The following is a 17,135-nucleotide window of genomic DNA, read 5'->3' as shown; positions in this document are numbered from 1 at the left end:
GACAGCACATACTGATCAGACAGCCCTGGGATCCTTTCTAGACTGCAGAGGGTTCCTCCAGTCTATGATTGCTTCACCGGGTTTCCCCATGCCACGATCATAGGGTTTAACAGCTGAGGTTGAAGTTTTTTCCAATCCCAACTGTACTCAGAAGGCTTCTCTAAGTTCAGGAGCTCTTAGTTACAGTTCCCAGGAGCGCTCATATGCCTTTTCTACAGCGACCCCAAAAGACGTCGCTGTAGACTGGGGAACTGGACCGCTCATCGTCAAAAGACAGCGGGCAGTTGTTAAGGGGTTAAAAGACAATCATAGACTATCTACTTGTATCTATTCTTAGTATCTACCATGTATAGCATCCCTCCTGAGTGGATACATTGTTGCAGAACGCTGCAGGAGAAAAGCTGAGCCCATAGCCGCTGCTCCCGCAATGCTAGTACACTGTATGTAGACTCTTATTTCACAAGTAGCAGTCTGGCATGATTTTGTGATTTAAAATGTTAATTCACATTCCACCCTCCTTACGTTTCACTGTATATAGCAGTGTCTTCAGGGGACAGATGGTTAGTAAGAATGGATAAAAAGGACACACACATTTTCTATGAGATTTCCCCTATAATCAATTGCAATGAGTTAAATTGACAAATAGTGGCATAAAAGCTTGATTTTTGGCTGCACAAGCTGGGGCGCCAATCAAGCCCATGCCATAATATGTTTGTAATACCTTCATAATAACTGCTATAATACCTTCACTGTAACCAATAGGACAGAAATAAAAGACATGAAAATATATTTATTTTGCATGTGGCAAAGCACTGGCAAAATCAAGTTTTTAAATTTAGCCCATCTCTACTTTGTATGAATTTCAATTTTAAGATTTTCCCCTACTTTTTTAAGGTCAATATTAAAAGCACATGATAACGAAAACTTACATTCCGCATCGGATTCAAAAATGGCAGTGGACTCTTCTGGGTGAGCAATCAGAAGATCTTTTTGGAAATTCAGAATTTTCAATTCTTTTTTCAAAATCTGTATAAATCCTTTTGTCCCTATGAAAGGTTCTGTAATCAGATAAAATTAGAATTACAATTGTGCTACTCACCAGTTTTCCAGCTTTTGCTCTACATGGGAAGTGGCCAAATACCAGACTAGTCATAAATATAATAACATGCTCAGGTTATCTAGCAAGTACTAGATCAGTGTGTTCAATTCCGACTGGCATTATCTGTATTAAAGGCCTATTCCCAACTTAGACATTTATGGCATATCCATAGGATATGCCATAAATGTCTGATTGATACGAGTCCCAGCTCTGGGACCCGCACCTATATCGAGTACAGGGATCACCAAAACCCATTTTCGCCGGGTGAGGAGGCCGCAGGCACTCCTGTTTCCTCCTACAGCCCAAAACCATACTGTCAGTTGGCTTTATATGCAATAAAATATAATGCTATAAGATCTAAAAATCTGCCACTTTGTAATATACAGCCTCCTTAGTCCTGTTTCACTCCTGGGTGTATTTCCTAGTTGTGTACAGAATAATGTTCTTAGTGGATTCTGACTACAAACAGTATTCTCTGTAGTCAGGTTCTTCCAGTAGAAGCTCCCAGCACACAGACTGCTGTTTCTAGTGATTGATCTTGCAGTTACATCCTCTCTCAAATGTTGCACAGTGCGGTGACTGAAAATAAATCATATCAGCAGCAGCGCGGAGAAGAGGAGGACTGAGGAAACATTACAGCCTAGAGTGATAAAGCTAAAAGGGGGAATTGGTACCCTATAACCTAGCCACACATGACATTTTTGAGTGTATAATTAAACCTTCACTTTTATTGAATGTTTGCACAGTTAGATTGGCCCTTAGGATCAATAAGGATTTTCCCATTTTAGGCCAATTTGTACCTTGCTTTCTAATAATTTTTGACCTTCTTCTCGATCAACAAGATATAACTATGGTCCCTATTTTCTGTATGTTTTACCGCCTGGCTCCCTACTTTCTTGATGAACTTGTCAGCCGTGTCATTTAATAAACCAAACTGAGTTAACACTTACCTGTTGTTAGCATAAATCCAGACATCTTCTTGTAATAATCTAAACAATACAATAACATTGAGTTAATTTTCTGTTACCTGCATTATATGTCACTTCCCTTTAGAATAGCTGCTATACCCACAAACAATACAGGTGACAATAGATATAGATGGTTTTATGAAAATGCATGTTAATGGGCAGGCAGATAACACAGCCAGATATCCCTTACTACAGTATATGGGTTATATTCCGAACAGAGCTGCAGAATACGTGATTCACATATCAATAAACACTGCCTGTGCATTTGGGAGGCCACGTTCCTTTTTCACACACTAAAATTGTCTATGTGTCGGAATTGTTGGCACGCCACATAAATATGGCATTCTTAATTAACTTATTTTTTCAATGCAATTCCTCCATTGATTCCATTGAACTTTCTCAATGTGCTAAATATTCATTAAAAAATATAGCCTAACGTCAACTGAAGAGACAGTTCTGCGGTTGAATCAACAACAATGATGGCATATCGCTAGTTCCCTGCAGAGTGGGTGGCTGGGAAGGAGCCACATAATACTTAACTTGCGATGTAGCCCCAGCTGAACCCCCTAATCAGTAAGTGATGGCATATCTTAGCAATATTGTATCCTACTATAATGGGAAAACCCCTTTAGCCTTCTCACATCATCCATCTCACTACTTACGTCTATATACCTTATGCTGCAGCGGCATACATAGACGTGATCCTCTTTAATGGCTGATCACGCTGCATAGTGCTCTGCCATTAAGGTGATCAGGCTGACACTGTGTCGGTCCGATCCTCCTGAAGTGACAGGGATCTGAAATGATTAGCCTTCCTTCACAAAATAAACACAGTGAGTGCTGTGTACTGCAATGGGACCTGAAAGCAGAGGCTTCCTTCCTTCATTTGGGTCAATGACATGGAAACCTGTGGCGGCTTGATGACGTCACCGGCTTAAAACAGTTTGATGGGGAGAGAAACATGCCCAGAAATCCCTAGTAAGCCGATAACTGCTAATAGTAATCTAATGGCCAGCGGGCATTAGATAACTATTATATGCGATCTGCATACAGAGGAATGTTGGGATACATCAAGTTATCCCAGCTTCCAAGAATTTTTTTTAAATTAAAAATAAGAAATAAATAAATAAAAACAAATAAAGAAGTCTGTGAAATATTTTTTTTTCTAACACCTCCACCTTTTTTGTGACAGGGACACATTTGACATGGACACATATAATATTACATCTACAATCTAGAATCTGTTACATCAAATCCACAAAATTATCAAATGCCTATAATAGAGTTTTTGTTTCCCTAACCCTACCTCTATGTTGAATGACTGGGAAAAAAAGTGCTCCTTGCATCGGGCGCTTCTGTGTAACTGATGCGGTGATTACCACGGCTACACAGAAGCGCCCGATGCAAGGAGTACTTTTTTTTCCCAGTCATTCATGTTTGTTGACCACGTCGAGAAAACTCCAGCATAGAAGGAATCCACCGTGGGTCTGCTCCAGAGGCTAGCACAGTGTACCGGAAACTATATCAGACGAGCAACAAAGTTAAGTTGTGCTGACGACCCTGCACAACTCCACCAGGTGAGTCGATTACAACTCAATTACAAATAAAAGATACTACCAGCATATACAGTATCACTCTAGAGGATCTTTTTGTTTTTTATCTCTAAGCCCTACCTCTATGTTATTATACTTGCAATAACAATTTCTGCACATGGGTGCTTTGCACCCATTTACAGATCCCACATACTGTAGCACATAAAGGCAGGAGGCACAGTGGAAAAAATTGTGACCTTTGTTCTTCATTGTTAAAGTGATGATGTACGTGGTGCACATATTTAGTATTACACACGGGAGAGTGTAGGGATTATTTTGTCCGGTTAAGCAAGTTATATAAAATTCCAAAAAGAAAAAAATAAAGCAAATTTACTGTTACACAAAACTTTGAAAAATGAAAATATACTATTTCTGCCTTCATACCACATGACAAAAACAACAACAACACAATTCGTGCCCCAAATTTGGCCAAAGTATGAAAAAAAATAAAATATTCACCCTTAGGCCCCATGTACATGAACGTAAAAATGACCGTAATTATGGGCCCATAGACTTCTATTGGCCACGGGTACCTTCCCGTGTGCTTACGGGAAGGTGCCCGGGCCGTTGAAAAATATAGAACATGTCCTATTTCAGGCCGTAATTACGGCACGGGCAGGCCCATAGAAGTCTATGGGGCTCCCGTAATTACGGGTGGCAACGTGTGTGCAGCCGTAATTACGGGAGCATTGCTACGCATGGTACTCACTGTCCAGCGGTAGTCACTATCCAGGGTGCTGAAAGAGTTAAACGATCAGTGCTGGATAGAGCATAGGGGCTGCACTGATCGGCACTCTTTCAGCACCCTGGACAGTGACTACCGCTGGACAGTGAGTGCCATGAGCGGCGCTCACAATATAGATTTGTAACGTTTCCTTCAACAAAAAAAAGTTCATACTTACTCAGAACTCCCTGCTTCTTCCTCCAGTCCGACCGCCTGGGATGACGTTTCATCCCATGTGACCGCTGCAGCCAATCACAGGCTGCAGTGGCCACATGGACTGCCGCGTCATCCATGGAGGTCGGACTGGATGTCAAAAGAGGAATGCATCACCAAGACAATGGCCAGGTTACGTATGAACTTCTTTTTCTTTCTATCGGTGCGTTCTGCTGCAGAAACTCTACCCGAAAGGGCTGCCCCTTCTCTCTATCCAGCACTGATAGAGAGAAGAGGCTGCTGATCAGAGCTGGATAGAGAAAAGGGGCTGGTGATCAGTACAGTGCTGAGAAAACGAGTACGTAAATACAGGACCCGTATTTACGCAGGTATTTACGGGTGGGGAAAATACGATTGTGTGCATGGGGCCTTAAAATGTGGTATTCCGAAAGCTGTAAATTTTCTGTGGACATTCAGGCATCAGAAAGCCTTGGTCTTGAAAGGCTTAAAGGGGTTTTCTATTGATGACCTATCCTTAGGTCGCAACAATTCTTGCTGCGGCCCCTGCAGTTTGCTGATTGGTAGGGGTGCTGGGAGTCGGATTCCCACCGATCTGATATTGATTACCTATCCTATGAATAGGCCACCAATATAAAAGTCCTGGAAAACCCTTTTAAGTGTTAATTTCCTCATTCATTTATTTATACCAGTGTACATATTTGTATAAGGCAGCTTGTAATGCTACATCTTTGTGGTTGTTAGGTGAGTGTGGTATGGGTCGGGGCTAAGGTACAGGTTTTATACAGGGTACCAGGGGCTCCGCTCTACACATAGATCCTCTAGTACAAATATCAATCATAAACATATTGAGCCTCTATTAATACAAAGACATAGATATTAGCTTGATAGATAGATAGATAGATAGATAGATAGATAGATAGATAGATAGATAGATAGATAGATAGATAGATAGATAGATAGATAGATAGATAGATAGATAGATAGATAGATAGATATTAGATTGACAGATAGATATTAGATTGATAGATATATATTAGATTGACAGATAGATATTAGATTGTTAGATATAAGTTAATTCATATTTATAGATAGAGATATATCAATATTTTCTTACCTTACAGCTCTCTATGAAAGGAGAAACCGGAAGTTGATACACTGCTCGCTGTGAATTATTTTGAAAAGCTGCTTTCCCTGGACAATGTTTAGCAGTCTGTGCCAAGTGTTTAGTCGGTGAGATACCTTCTCTTTTATATGTTAGTGGTTACGAGAAATGGGAGTTCCCAAGTTATAAAGTACGGTATGTCATTGTACATTTGCAATATGCCCAAGCAGGAATCGAGAAAACTGGTATTTCACATCCCGAACTATTTGACTTCTGCCGGTAAAAGGTAATTGTTATGCTTAGGTCTCAGCAGCCTCAGGCAATACTGTCAATGTGGAAACTGCTGAATAATTCTGATTTACACAAAATCAAAATGGGATAGCCACTGAGAATGTTTTTTGTATGGAAGATATTATGTTACTGTGGCTACTGCTCAGTTGACTCATCTTGGGGGTTTAACTCGATGCTAACGCTAAAATGTTGTGGTCGCTGCAGCAGAAGCCAACCCCATTTGGAGATGACTTTCTAGTCAATCACTTGCCACTTAAGTCTATTTCTTCTGTAATTATTATCAAATAACCTATTAGACCTTATTGAATATCCTGTGTGCACAATGATAACAATTATTAGAAATAAAGCAGGTTTGCCATCAGATAATGCTGCCCTATGCAAAAAAACAAAAAACATTTTGCAGTTTAGCTAATAGGAGTGGTCAAAAATTACACTGGACTCATAATTACGAGTATGTTCCTGAGGGTGTGCCCCCCGCTTCTCTCCACCTCCCCCCGCCCTCCTTACAGGAATTGATGGGATGCTGTGTATACAGATACACGGCAGCCAGCTGTTAATCACCCCCAAAACGGGCAGAGGGATCGCCCCTCTCATGAATACATCCGTCTTGGCTAATAGGAGAGCGGACCTGTCCCCATACTATGATGCCTTTACATAGACCCGCATACTCTGTTGAAAGAATCCTCTTTAACCTCTTCCCACTTAGCTCACTACTATTACTTCGTGCTGAGCGCATCATTCGCGCTCAGCTCAGTAATATTACTCACCTGATTTCATACAGCGCCATCTTTCCCCGGCGTGTGTTTGAGCTGTGATACCTGGTATTTCCGACAGCAGGCTATCACAGCTCGGTGTACAGGGACCGATAGCGATCGCAGCTTCTTAGGGGTTAAAACACCATTGACGTCCCGCTACATTATTGCGGGCGCAGATGGTTGCTATCGCAACCAGAGGCCTAACAATGCCCTTCCGGCTATGCCATCTACGGAAGCCTAGTGGGTCCTGATAAAGTCAGGACCCACTGTGCTTGCTGTCAGTGAGTGGCTGGCAGCTCTAATACACTGCACTATGCATGTAGTGCCGTGTATTTGAATTGCGATCAGGGCCTCCTGCCTTCAAGTAAAAAAAAAAGTACAAAAAAAGTTGTATAAAAAAAATACAATATAAGTTTAAGAGTAATAAAAGTAAAAATCCCCCTTTTTCCCTTATCAGTATTTCATTATTAAAAAACAAACCAAACAAAAAACTATACATAATTGGTATAAAAACAATAGTAGAATTGCTGTTTTTCAGTCACCACGCCTCATAAAAATAGAATCAAAACTGATCAAAAGGTTGCATGCACCCCATGGAAACTACAATGAATTCCTCAAGGGGTCTAGTTTCCAAAATGGGGTCACTTTTAAGGGGTTTCCCCTGTACTGGTACTTCAGAAGCTCCGAAAATGCGACATGGAGCACAGAATCCAATCCAGCAAAATCTACATGCCAAATAGTGCTCCTCCCTTTCTGAGCCCTGCCGTTTTTCCAACCAGCAGTTTATGACCACATATGGGGTATTATCATAATCGGGAGAAATTGTTTTTAAAATGTTGGGGTGCTTTTCTCCTTCATTCCTTGTAAAAATTAAAAATGTGTACCTTTTATTGAAAAAATATGTGATTTTCAATTGCACAGCCTAATTCCACAAAACGCAGCAAAAAAACTGTGGGGCCTAAATGCTCATTATACACCTCGATAAATTCCGTGAGGGTTGTAGTTTCCCAAATTGGGGGTTTTACCATTATTTTGGCACCACAAGACCTCTCCAATCCTGACAGGGTGCCTAAAATATATTCTAATGAAAAGGAGGCAACAAAATCCTCTAGGTGCTCCTTTGATTCTGAGGTCGGTGCTTCAGTCCATTAGCGGACTAGGGCCACTTGTGGGGTATTTCTAAAAACTGCAGAATCCAGGGAAAAATATTGAGTTGCGTTTCTCAGGTAAAACATTCTATTTACAATTTTTTTTAAAAACGATTTTCTTACAAAAAAAATAAATTTGTAAATGTCACTTCTACCTTGCTTTAAATCCTGTGAAACGCCTAAAGGGTTAAGAAACTTATTGAATGCTGTTTATAATACTTTGAGGGGTCCAGTTTTTAAAATGTTTAGGCTGGGACTAAATGTTTTATGGGGGTTTGTAATATATAAGATGCTCAAAACCACTTCAGAACTGAACTGGTACCTAAAAAAATAAATCATAAACATTATATATAGAACTTAACGTTCAAATTTTGATGTATGTAAGGTCCTTGATCACTAGTTAGCACTGGAACAATAAAGGCAGAAAGATAACTGAGAAGATATTAACCACTTACCGACCGCCCACAGTAAATTCACTTTGGCGCTTGTTGGGCTCTGTGCAGTGCCAACGTGAATTTACGGTGGGTGTTAAAAGCGGGATCGGGTGTCTCAGAGTAGCGCTGACACCCGGATCGTGCTGTTAACCCCTGCCTCTGGTCCTGGACACATGATCGGGACCTGATTGGTTCAAGTCCCGATCATGTGATCGCAGGGAAAGTTTGTTGCTACAACAAATTTTCCCGGGGACTGATTTCGGGTGCTGCCGTCAGTTGTCATGGCAAAACCAGAGGCCACACAACGGCCTCTGTGTCTGCCATGCACGGAAGCCTATGAGGACCAGCCAGAAACTGGTCCTAATAGGCTTTCTGTCAGGGCGGATTTACACGAGCGTGTGCGTGCGCAAAAGGCACTTAACAGCTCCGTGTGTCATCACATAGGATGTGCGGCTGCGTGATTTTCGCACAGCCGCCATCATTATGACACTCCATTTGGATGTTTGTAAACAGAAAAGCATGTGGTGCTTTTCTGTTTCCAAACATACTTTTGACTGCTGTTGCGCGAATAACGCGCGTCCCATGGAAGTGCCTGCGTGTGGTGCGCGAAAAACGCAGAAATATAGGACCTGTCGTGAGTTTTACGCAGCGGACTCACGCTGAGCAAAAATCACTGACAGTCTGCACTGCCCCATAGAGTAATAAAGGTCCATGCGCGTTGCACGGACGTATATCACGTTCGTGTAAATCCGCCCTCAGCGTGACTCTAAGGGCGGATTTACACGAACGTGAATCAGTCCTGAAAGGGTTAATTAATTTCTAATGAAAAAACATTTATGACCACGTGGGGTATTGCCGTACTTAGGAGAAATGCTTTACAAAGGTTGGGGTGTTTATTCTCCTTTATCCTTTGTGAAAATGAAAAAATAAAAAAATTTTGTGGAAAAATTTTGATATTCATTTTCACGGCCTAATTCTAATAAATTCTGCAAAAGAACTGTGGGGTCTAAATGCTTTCTATACCTCTAGATAGATTACTTAAGGGGTGTAGCTTCGCAAATAGGATCAGTTTGTGGGTCCAAACAGCAGTTTATTACCACATATGGTGTATTGCTGTAATCAGAAGAAAATGCTTTACACATTTTGGGGTTCTTTTTCTCCTTTATTCACAGTAAAAATTAAACATTTCTATGTTTTTTCAGAAAAAAAGTAGATTTTCATTTTCACAGTCTAATTCCACTAAATTCAGCAAAAAAAAAAAACTGTGGGGTCAAAATGCTAACTATACCCCTAGAAAAATTCCTTGAGGGGTGTAGTTTCCAAAATGGGGTCCCTTTTGGGGGGTTTCCAATGTTTGGTCTATCAGGGGCTTTGCAAACGCGACATGGCAATGAAAACCAATCCAGCAAAATCTGCGCTCCAAAATCCAAATGGCGCTCCTTTCGCTCTGAGCCCTGCCGTGGGTCCAAACAGCAGTTTATTACCGAATATGGGGGATTTTTATTTTCACAGACAAACTCCAATAAATATAGCAAAATACCTGTTGGGTCAAAATGTGTAGTGTACTATACCCCTAGATAAATTCCTTGAGGTATATAGTTTCCACAACCGTGTCACTTTTGGGGAGTTTCCACTGTTTTGGCACCACAAGACCTTTTCAAACCTGACATGGTGCCTAAAATATATTCTAAAAAAAGGAGGCCCCAAAATCCTCTAGGTGCTCCTTTGCTTCTAGGCTTGCACCGTGTGGGTATCGTATTCACACATGATCGTACTTGCCCCTATTCAAGTTTATGAGAGTTATGGAAACAGCCAAGCATCCAACTCACCTGGTAGAACACAGGTCAGACTCATGATAGGTGAGAGTATGAGAGATCTCTCTCAGAGGTGGTACCCTACGTATTGGACAGGCCCTTTAAGTTGCTGTCATACTAATTCCCATTTATTTGCTGTCATACTAATTCCCATTTATTTGGGAAAGACCATATAAATTATAAGCGTATAAAGGTATAATTTCAACCCGGGTTTTCAAGGAAACTAATATTACTGGAACTACTGGATGACATGCACACTTAACCTCTTTAGCTTGGTTCAGTTTTTAAGTAGTGTGTTTTCTAGGAATATGCACTTCTATGAGTAGTAATAACGTTCAGCCAGGGTGGATATTTATTAACTCAGTAATCCGTGGTTTGCTTGTTACTGCAGAATGGAAGCAAACTGATTTGAGAACTTTTTCAAGTACTGTCATACTGACAAGCTATAACCTTTATCTCAGAATGAAAGTTTGAGGAACTCCCGATATAGCTGAGGGTACTGTGTAAGGGTTCTATGTGTTTAGTTACATCCCACAAGAGATATTACAAAAGAAGAAAAACTAATATTATAAAAACACAAGTGTTTGCTTAACCCCTTTGGGAAGCATTTTTTGGACTTCATAACGCAGCCCATTTTTTCAAATCTGACACGTGTCTCTTAATGTGGTGATAACTTTGGAACACTTTTTGTCATCCAGTTGCCCCTGAGATTGTTTCTTGTGACACATTGTACTTAATGTTAATTTTTATTTATATGATTTGTGTTAATTTATAATGAATACATTTTAAAATTTGATATTTTGTTCTTGTAAGACAGATAGTCACACCACACAAAATAGTTAATAATTAACATGTACCATATGTCTACTTTATGTTAGCATTGTTTTTTAAAAGTCATTCTAATTTTTTAGGACCTTAGAATGCTTGTAAGTTTAGCAGCAATTTTTTTAAATTCTATTTCTTTATGGAATTAAAATGTTGAGACTCTGAATAGGAACGAGAGACACCCGATTTCTTTCTATGTATGTACAGACCAGGCCAAAAGTTTTTGGACTGGCACAACATTTGGTTTTCACAAAGATTGCTGCTTCAGTGTTTTAGATCTTTTAGTTAGATGTTTCTATGGTATACTGAAGTAAAATTATAAGCATTTCACAATTTTTACTTTGTTTTTAAAAAAACTTCTGTAATTCATCCTGGCATGCTGGATATCAGCTTCTGGGCTAAATCCTAACTGATGTCAACCCATTCTAGCCTAATCAGCGCTTGGAGTTTATGCTTGTCCATCTGCTTTTTGAGGACTGACCACAGGTTCTGAATATGATTGAGATCTGGGGCATTTCCTGACCAAAATGACAATGTTTTGTTTACTGAGCCACATAGTTATCACTTTTGCTTTGTAACATGGTGGAAAAAAGCATTGTTCATCACCAAATTGGGATCACCTGGATCGTTGGGAGACGTTGCTCTTGTAGGATGTTTAGATACCATTCTTTATTCATGATAGTGTTCTTAGGCAAAATTGTGAGTGAGCCCACTCCCTTGGATGAAAAGCAACCCCACACATGAATGGTGTCAGGATGCTTTACTGTTGGCATGACACAGGACAGGTAGCGCTCACCTTTTCTTCTCCGGACAATCATTCTTCCAGATGTCCCAAATAGTCTGAAGTGGCTTCTTTAGAGAAAACAACTTTACCCCAGTCTTCTGCAGTCCAATCCCTGAACTTCCTGCAGATTGTCAGTCTGTCCGTGATGTTTTTCTAGGGGAGAATTGACTTATTTGCTGTCCTTCTTGACACCAGGCCAGCCTCCAAAAGCCCTCGTCTCACTGTGTGTGCAGATGCACTGGCGCCTGCTTGCTGCCATTCCTGAGCAAGCCCTGTACTGGTGTTGAACCGATTCCGTAGCTGAATCCTCTTTAGCAGATGGTCCTGGAACTTGTTGGACTTTCTTGGGTGCGCTGAAGCCTTCTTCAGAGCAATTGAACTTCTCTCATTGAAGTTCTTGATGATCCGATAAATAATTGATATAGGGGCAATCTTACAGGCAACAATGTCCATGCCTATAAAGCCCTTCTGATGCAAAGCAAATATAACTGCATGTGTTTCCTTGGAGGTAACCATGGTTAACAGAAGAAGACTTTGATTTCAAACACCATCCCTCTTTTAAAGCAACAAGTCTGCTCTTATAATTCAAGCAGCATGACAGAGTGATATCAGCTGCCTTGTCCTCATTAACACTTTCTCCTGGGCTAACGAGGAGATCACTGAAATGATGTTAGGTCATTTTGCTGCAGGGCTAAAATGCAGTGGAAATGGGGTTTTTGTGATTGCGTTAATTTTCTTGGCAAGAAATGACTATGCAATTATTTGCAATTCATCTTATCACTCTTCATTACAATTTAGTGTTAATGCAAATTGCCACTATAAAAACTGAAGCAGCAAATTTTGTGAAAACCAAAATTTGTGTCAGTCTTTGGCCTGAACTGTATATTTTACGGTAGGTATAAAACAAGCGATAATGGGGTGATACAATAGATACATTCTTGCACATGAAACTTTGACTATATGCCGATAACTTGGACACAATAGTGGGATGCTAGAAATTTCCTAGCTATTGATAAATTATATCTGCCTTCACATTAAAATGTATATCTCCTACAGTTTACAAAAGGAGGTCTGTGATGGTATGATTATATGTTGGGATAATTAGTATCTGCAGTTGTAGTGATCTGTTACATTCTTGTTCAGTAGCATGTCCTCCTTTTTCGCCAAGAGACCGGGGGGGGGTAAGCTATACTATCGAGACTGGTTGTAGTAATGAGATCAGGAGAGATCGAGGCTACGTTGACTCATGATATGCTTACCACAGTGCTGGCACAATAAGGGATGAGGAGGAGTGAGAATTTCTCTAAGTGGAAAGATATAATGCTACTCTAATGGTATGGGAATATGGGAATTGACATGCTGAAAAAGTGTTAGTACAACTCCTAGAGTAGTTGATACTGGAACTTAAAAGCAAGACAATTAACGCTATATAAAGTGGAGTTTAAGATAATATGGGATCTGGATAACCCTGTGAATGCAGTGCTTACTCAGTTAAAACTTAGTACAACTACTAGAATAGTTATGAAAAATATCCCTTGAGAAAGCTGACGGCGAAACGTGCGTCGGGGGCGGTCAGTGTGGAGTGTTCCTGCGTGCTTCCTATCATGCAGTCCATGGGTTTGTGCAATATCCTTTATTTATAAAGCATGGTCTTTGTTTTGGGTGCAACTTGGAGCTCTAGCTGTATACTCTTATATGCATGCACAATTGTGTGCTCTTCTGTTAGGTGCTAAATATATTTATGTGCCTCTGTTGTCCAAATACTTGATCTATATGATTATCTTTTCTATAGATATCTGCATTTGTTACCACATCACAGGATGTTTATAGTATGGTAGCATATATATTGGATTATTCACGCAGCTCCTCCATACTCTCCTTTTTAACTGTGTGCTATATTGTTTTTATATTTTGATGGCCAATGTGTTATGTATATTTCAATAAAGTTTATTTTATATTGTCATGGTACAGGACTTGTGCTATGTGCGTTTCATTTTCTGGATATACTAGTAGTCTTCACAGTCTGGTATAGGTATTGATATTTGCTTTATGATTTGTGTGGACGCATTATTGTTTGGCGAATGACAATGGTCTATACTCGTATAGGTATTCATCACCCCTTAAAAAATGCCTTAAGGGGTTATCAAGGCAGTAGGTTTTACTATTTGACCCCAGAGACCTGCAATTGTGGACGTATGCTGCAAAAATCACCAAAATATACCTCACCTGGGCATTTGCTCTTTCACTCCTAAGCCCTGTCATATGTCCAAGCAAATGATAAATGCCTTGTGGGGTGTAGTTTACAAAATGAGGTCACTTCTCAGGGTTTTACAATTCTACTCTGTTACCTAAAGGAGCTCTGCAAATGCGACATGGTGCTTGTACACCAGTCCAGCAAAATCTGCGCTCAAAAAACCTTCCATTTTGAGCTCTGTCATGTGCCCAGACAGCAGTTTAGGGCCACACATGGGGCATTGCCGTACTCGGGAGAAATTGGGTAACAAATTGTGTGTTGTTTTTCTCCTATTACCCCTTGCCTAATTTTAATACAAACTATGAGATCAAAATGCTCACTACACCCCTATATGAATGCCCTGAGGGGTATAGTTTCCAAAATGGAGTCACTTCTCAGGGATTTCTACTGTACAAACACTGTCTCACTTTACATATTTTCCTATCTTTCTCTGTTATTTACATATCGGTGCCGTTATATTTGCCGCCCGATATGCAAATAAACCCATGAACTGTCAATCGGGCGTTTCTATCTAACTAAATGGCAAAGGGGCGTGATCTCTTCGCTCTGACACTGTCCAATCAGCTAAGGTCAGTGTGAGGGCGGCTTGAGCTGTATTTCCTTCCGCGAGAACACACACAGACTGGTGGTTCTGCAGAGATCACTCTCTCACTCTGTGTGTGTTCTCGGAGAAGCAAACACAGCGCAAGCCGCCCTTACACTGTCCGTAGCTGATTGGACAGAGCGAAGAGATCACACCCCCTTGCCATTTAGTTAAATAGAAATGCCCCATTGACAGTTCAGGGCTTTATTTACATATGGGGCTCCAGATATAACGGCACCGATATGTAAATAACAGAGGAAGATAGGATTTTTTTTAAAATGAGACAGTGTTTGTGAAGCCCGGCCTATTACATGCTGCACTCAGATGCACATGTATGGGCAGGTGAAAGGTTCACTTTAAGGCCAAAACAGGCTGTGTCCTTAAGGGGTTAAAACATTGCAATTGCTTAAGAGGCAATTATAGTTAAGGTTAACAAATAATATATTTTAGCTTAGCAAATTGTGTGTCATGATAATATGTTGGATAGTAAAAATACATAAAATATATGATACAGTATATAAAAGATACTTTGTTAGATATAGCTCATTTGCTTATCAATAAAGTATATAGTACACATGTAGGTGCTTAAAAGTACATAAAAGAACAAGGCCAAGTGACTCAACTATGTACGAAAACATAGGAAATGGGGGTAGAAAAAATGGCAGCAGGTGCTCTGGACTGATAAGTCAACATTTTAAACACTTGGCTGTAACAGAAGGCAGTTTGTTTGCCGAAGGGCTGCAGAGCGGTACAATAATGAGGCAACAGTGAAGCAGGGTGGAGGTTCCTTGCAAGTTTGGGGCTGCATTTCAGCAAATGGAGTTGGGGATTTGGTCAGGATAAATTGTGTCCTCAATGCTGAGAAATACAGGCAGATACTTATCCATCATGCAATACCAACAGGAAGGCGTCTGATTGGCTCCAAATTTATTCTGCAGTAGGACAACGATGCAAAACATACAGCCATTGTCATTAAAAACTATCTGCAGCGTAAAGAAGAACAAGGAGCCCTGGAATTGATTATATGGCCCACGAAGAGCCCTGATCTCAACATCATCGAGTCTGTCTGGGATTACATGAAGAGACAGAAGGATTTGAGGAAGCCTACATCCATAGAAGATCTGTGGTTAGTTCTCTTTTTGTATTTTGTTAATTGATAAAAAAAATAATTAACACGTCATTCTTAATTTGCAACATTTTTCCACAACTGCCTAAAACTTTTGCACAGTACTGTATCTTAGTGGATGCAGTCGACTCATTGGAAAAAGAGGGGGAATTAAAAATTGTTCTCTATACTCTGATTCGGTCCAAACTATTAATTTTGAAGATCCAGTACATTTCACGTTTCCGTAGTTGTTGAAAGCGATCTGGTACACCCTCCGGTATTTCTTCTATAGGGAATGGAGTAAAGTAAAAAATGTATTGCAGTTGTGTATTTGTGTTCAGAAACAGTGTCAGATACCCATTAGTAACATTCCATCTTTCTTTATTGAATTCTTTCGCAAAAGTTTGGATGGAGCGCACTATATACCTCAATGGACAAGTGCATTCCATAAGATATACCACGTGTGTTTAGGAGCAGGTAAGAAATGTATTGATATGACATTTTTCTCCAGTTATATTGCTCTGCAATGTATTAACATTTTTAAAATTACAGCAACACTTGCACCTTTTGTGTTTGCATTTGTAGCTACCTTTCATATTAGGGGAAAAGGCGCCCCGTTCTATCAGAAGACGTCTTCTTGTTTGGTAATTTACTCGGTGCTAGTACGTTTTCAAGGGTTTTAGCTCTACTGTGGTCTTTGAGGAATGCAATCTTTTAAAAAAGGGTCTCCACTCAAAATATGCCAGTATTTTTGTAGGATATTATTTATTTGGTTATGTTTAATATTTGAGGAGGCGAAGTTTGTATCATATCCTTTCATCTCCTTATTTTCACCGTCCTTACGTTTTATTTCTGTTATAAGTCATTCTTCCTGGGTCCGGGGCAAGGAATATGATTTGGAATAGGTTTGGTCCAAGATCCTCTCAGTGGATTCTCTATGACCATGTTTTACAATTGATATATAGTTATATATAGACATGACTACCTTAAAGAGGCTCTGTCACCACATTATAAGTGCCCTATCTCCTACATAAGGAGATGGGCGCTGTAATGTAGGTGACAGTAATGCTTTTTATTTTAAAAAACAATCTTTTTTCACAAAGTTAGGAGCATTTTAAGTTTATGCTAATGAGCTTTCTTAATGCCCAAGTGGGCGTACTTTTACTTTCGACCAAGTGGGTGTTGTACAGAGGAGTGCATGACGCTGACCAATCAGCATCATGCACTCCTCTCCATTCATTTACACTGCACTAGCGATATAGATATATCACTATGTGCAGCTACATACACAAGCCCTAACATTACTACAGTGTCCTGATAATGAATACACATGACCATCCAGCCTGGACGTCATGTGTACACAGAATCCTGACACTTCTGAATCTTTTTTTGTGAGATTCCGGCAAGTGAAACCAAATCTCGCGAGATCACGGAGCTAAACGAGATTTGGTTTCACTTGCCGGAATCTCACAAAAAAAAGAGT

General features: G+C 40.2%; 1 protein-coding gene and 1 long non-coding RNA gene across 2 annotated transcripts in view; one reads left to right on the top strand and one right to left on the bottom strand.

Moving 5' to 3' along the window:
* LOC142661391 (uncharacterized) overlaps positions 1 to 17,135 on the bottom strand; it is a 60,685-nt gene that overhangs the window by 19,685 nt on the left and 23,865 nt on the right. The window contains exons 2-3 of the mRNA XM_075838773.1: positions 2,050 to 2,088; positions 930 to 1,058 (exon numbers count right to left, since the gene is read on the bottom strand). Of these exons, the coding sequence (XP_075694888.1) occupies positions 930 to 1,058; positions 2,050 to 2,074 (154 nt within the window). The 5' untranslated portion in view covers positions 2,075 to 2,088. The remainder of the gene's footprint in view (positions 1 to 929; positions 1,059 to 2,049; positions 2,089 to 17,135) is intronic.
* Positions 3,541 to 15,667, top strand: LOC142661415 (uncharacterized). Its single transcript, XR_012850731.1, has 3 exons — positions 3,541 to 3,644; positions 5,679 to 5,787; positions 15,486 to 15,667. It is a non-coding gene; the product is annotated as an uncharacterized LOC142661415 (long non-coding RNA).

This window comes from Rhinoderma darwinii, chromosome 10, assembly GCF_050947455.1.
Source record: "Rhinoderma darwinii isolate aRhiDar2 chromosome 10, aRhiDar2.hap1, whole genome shotgun sequence".
Classification (NCBI taxonomy): domain Eukaryota; kingdom Metazoa; phylum Chordata; class Amphibia; order Anura; family Rhinodermatidae; genus Rhinoderma; species Rhinoderma darwinii.
This window is presented reverse-complemented; position numbering and strand designations above follow the sequence as displayed.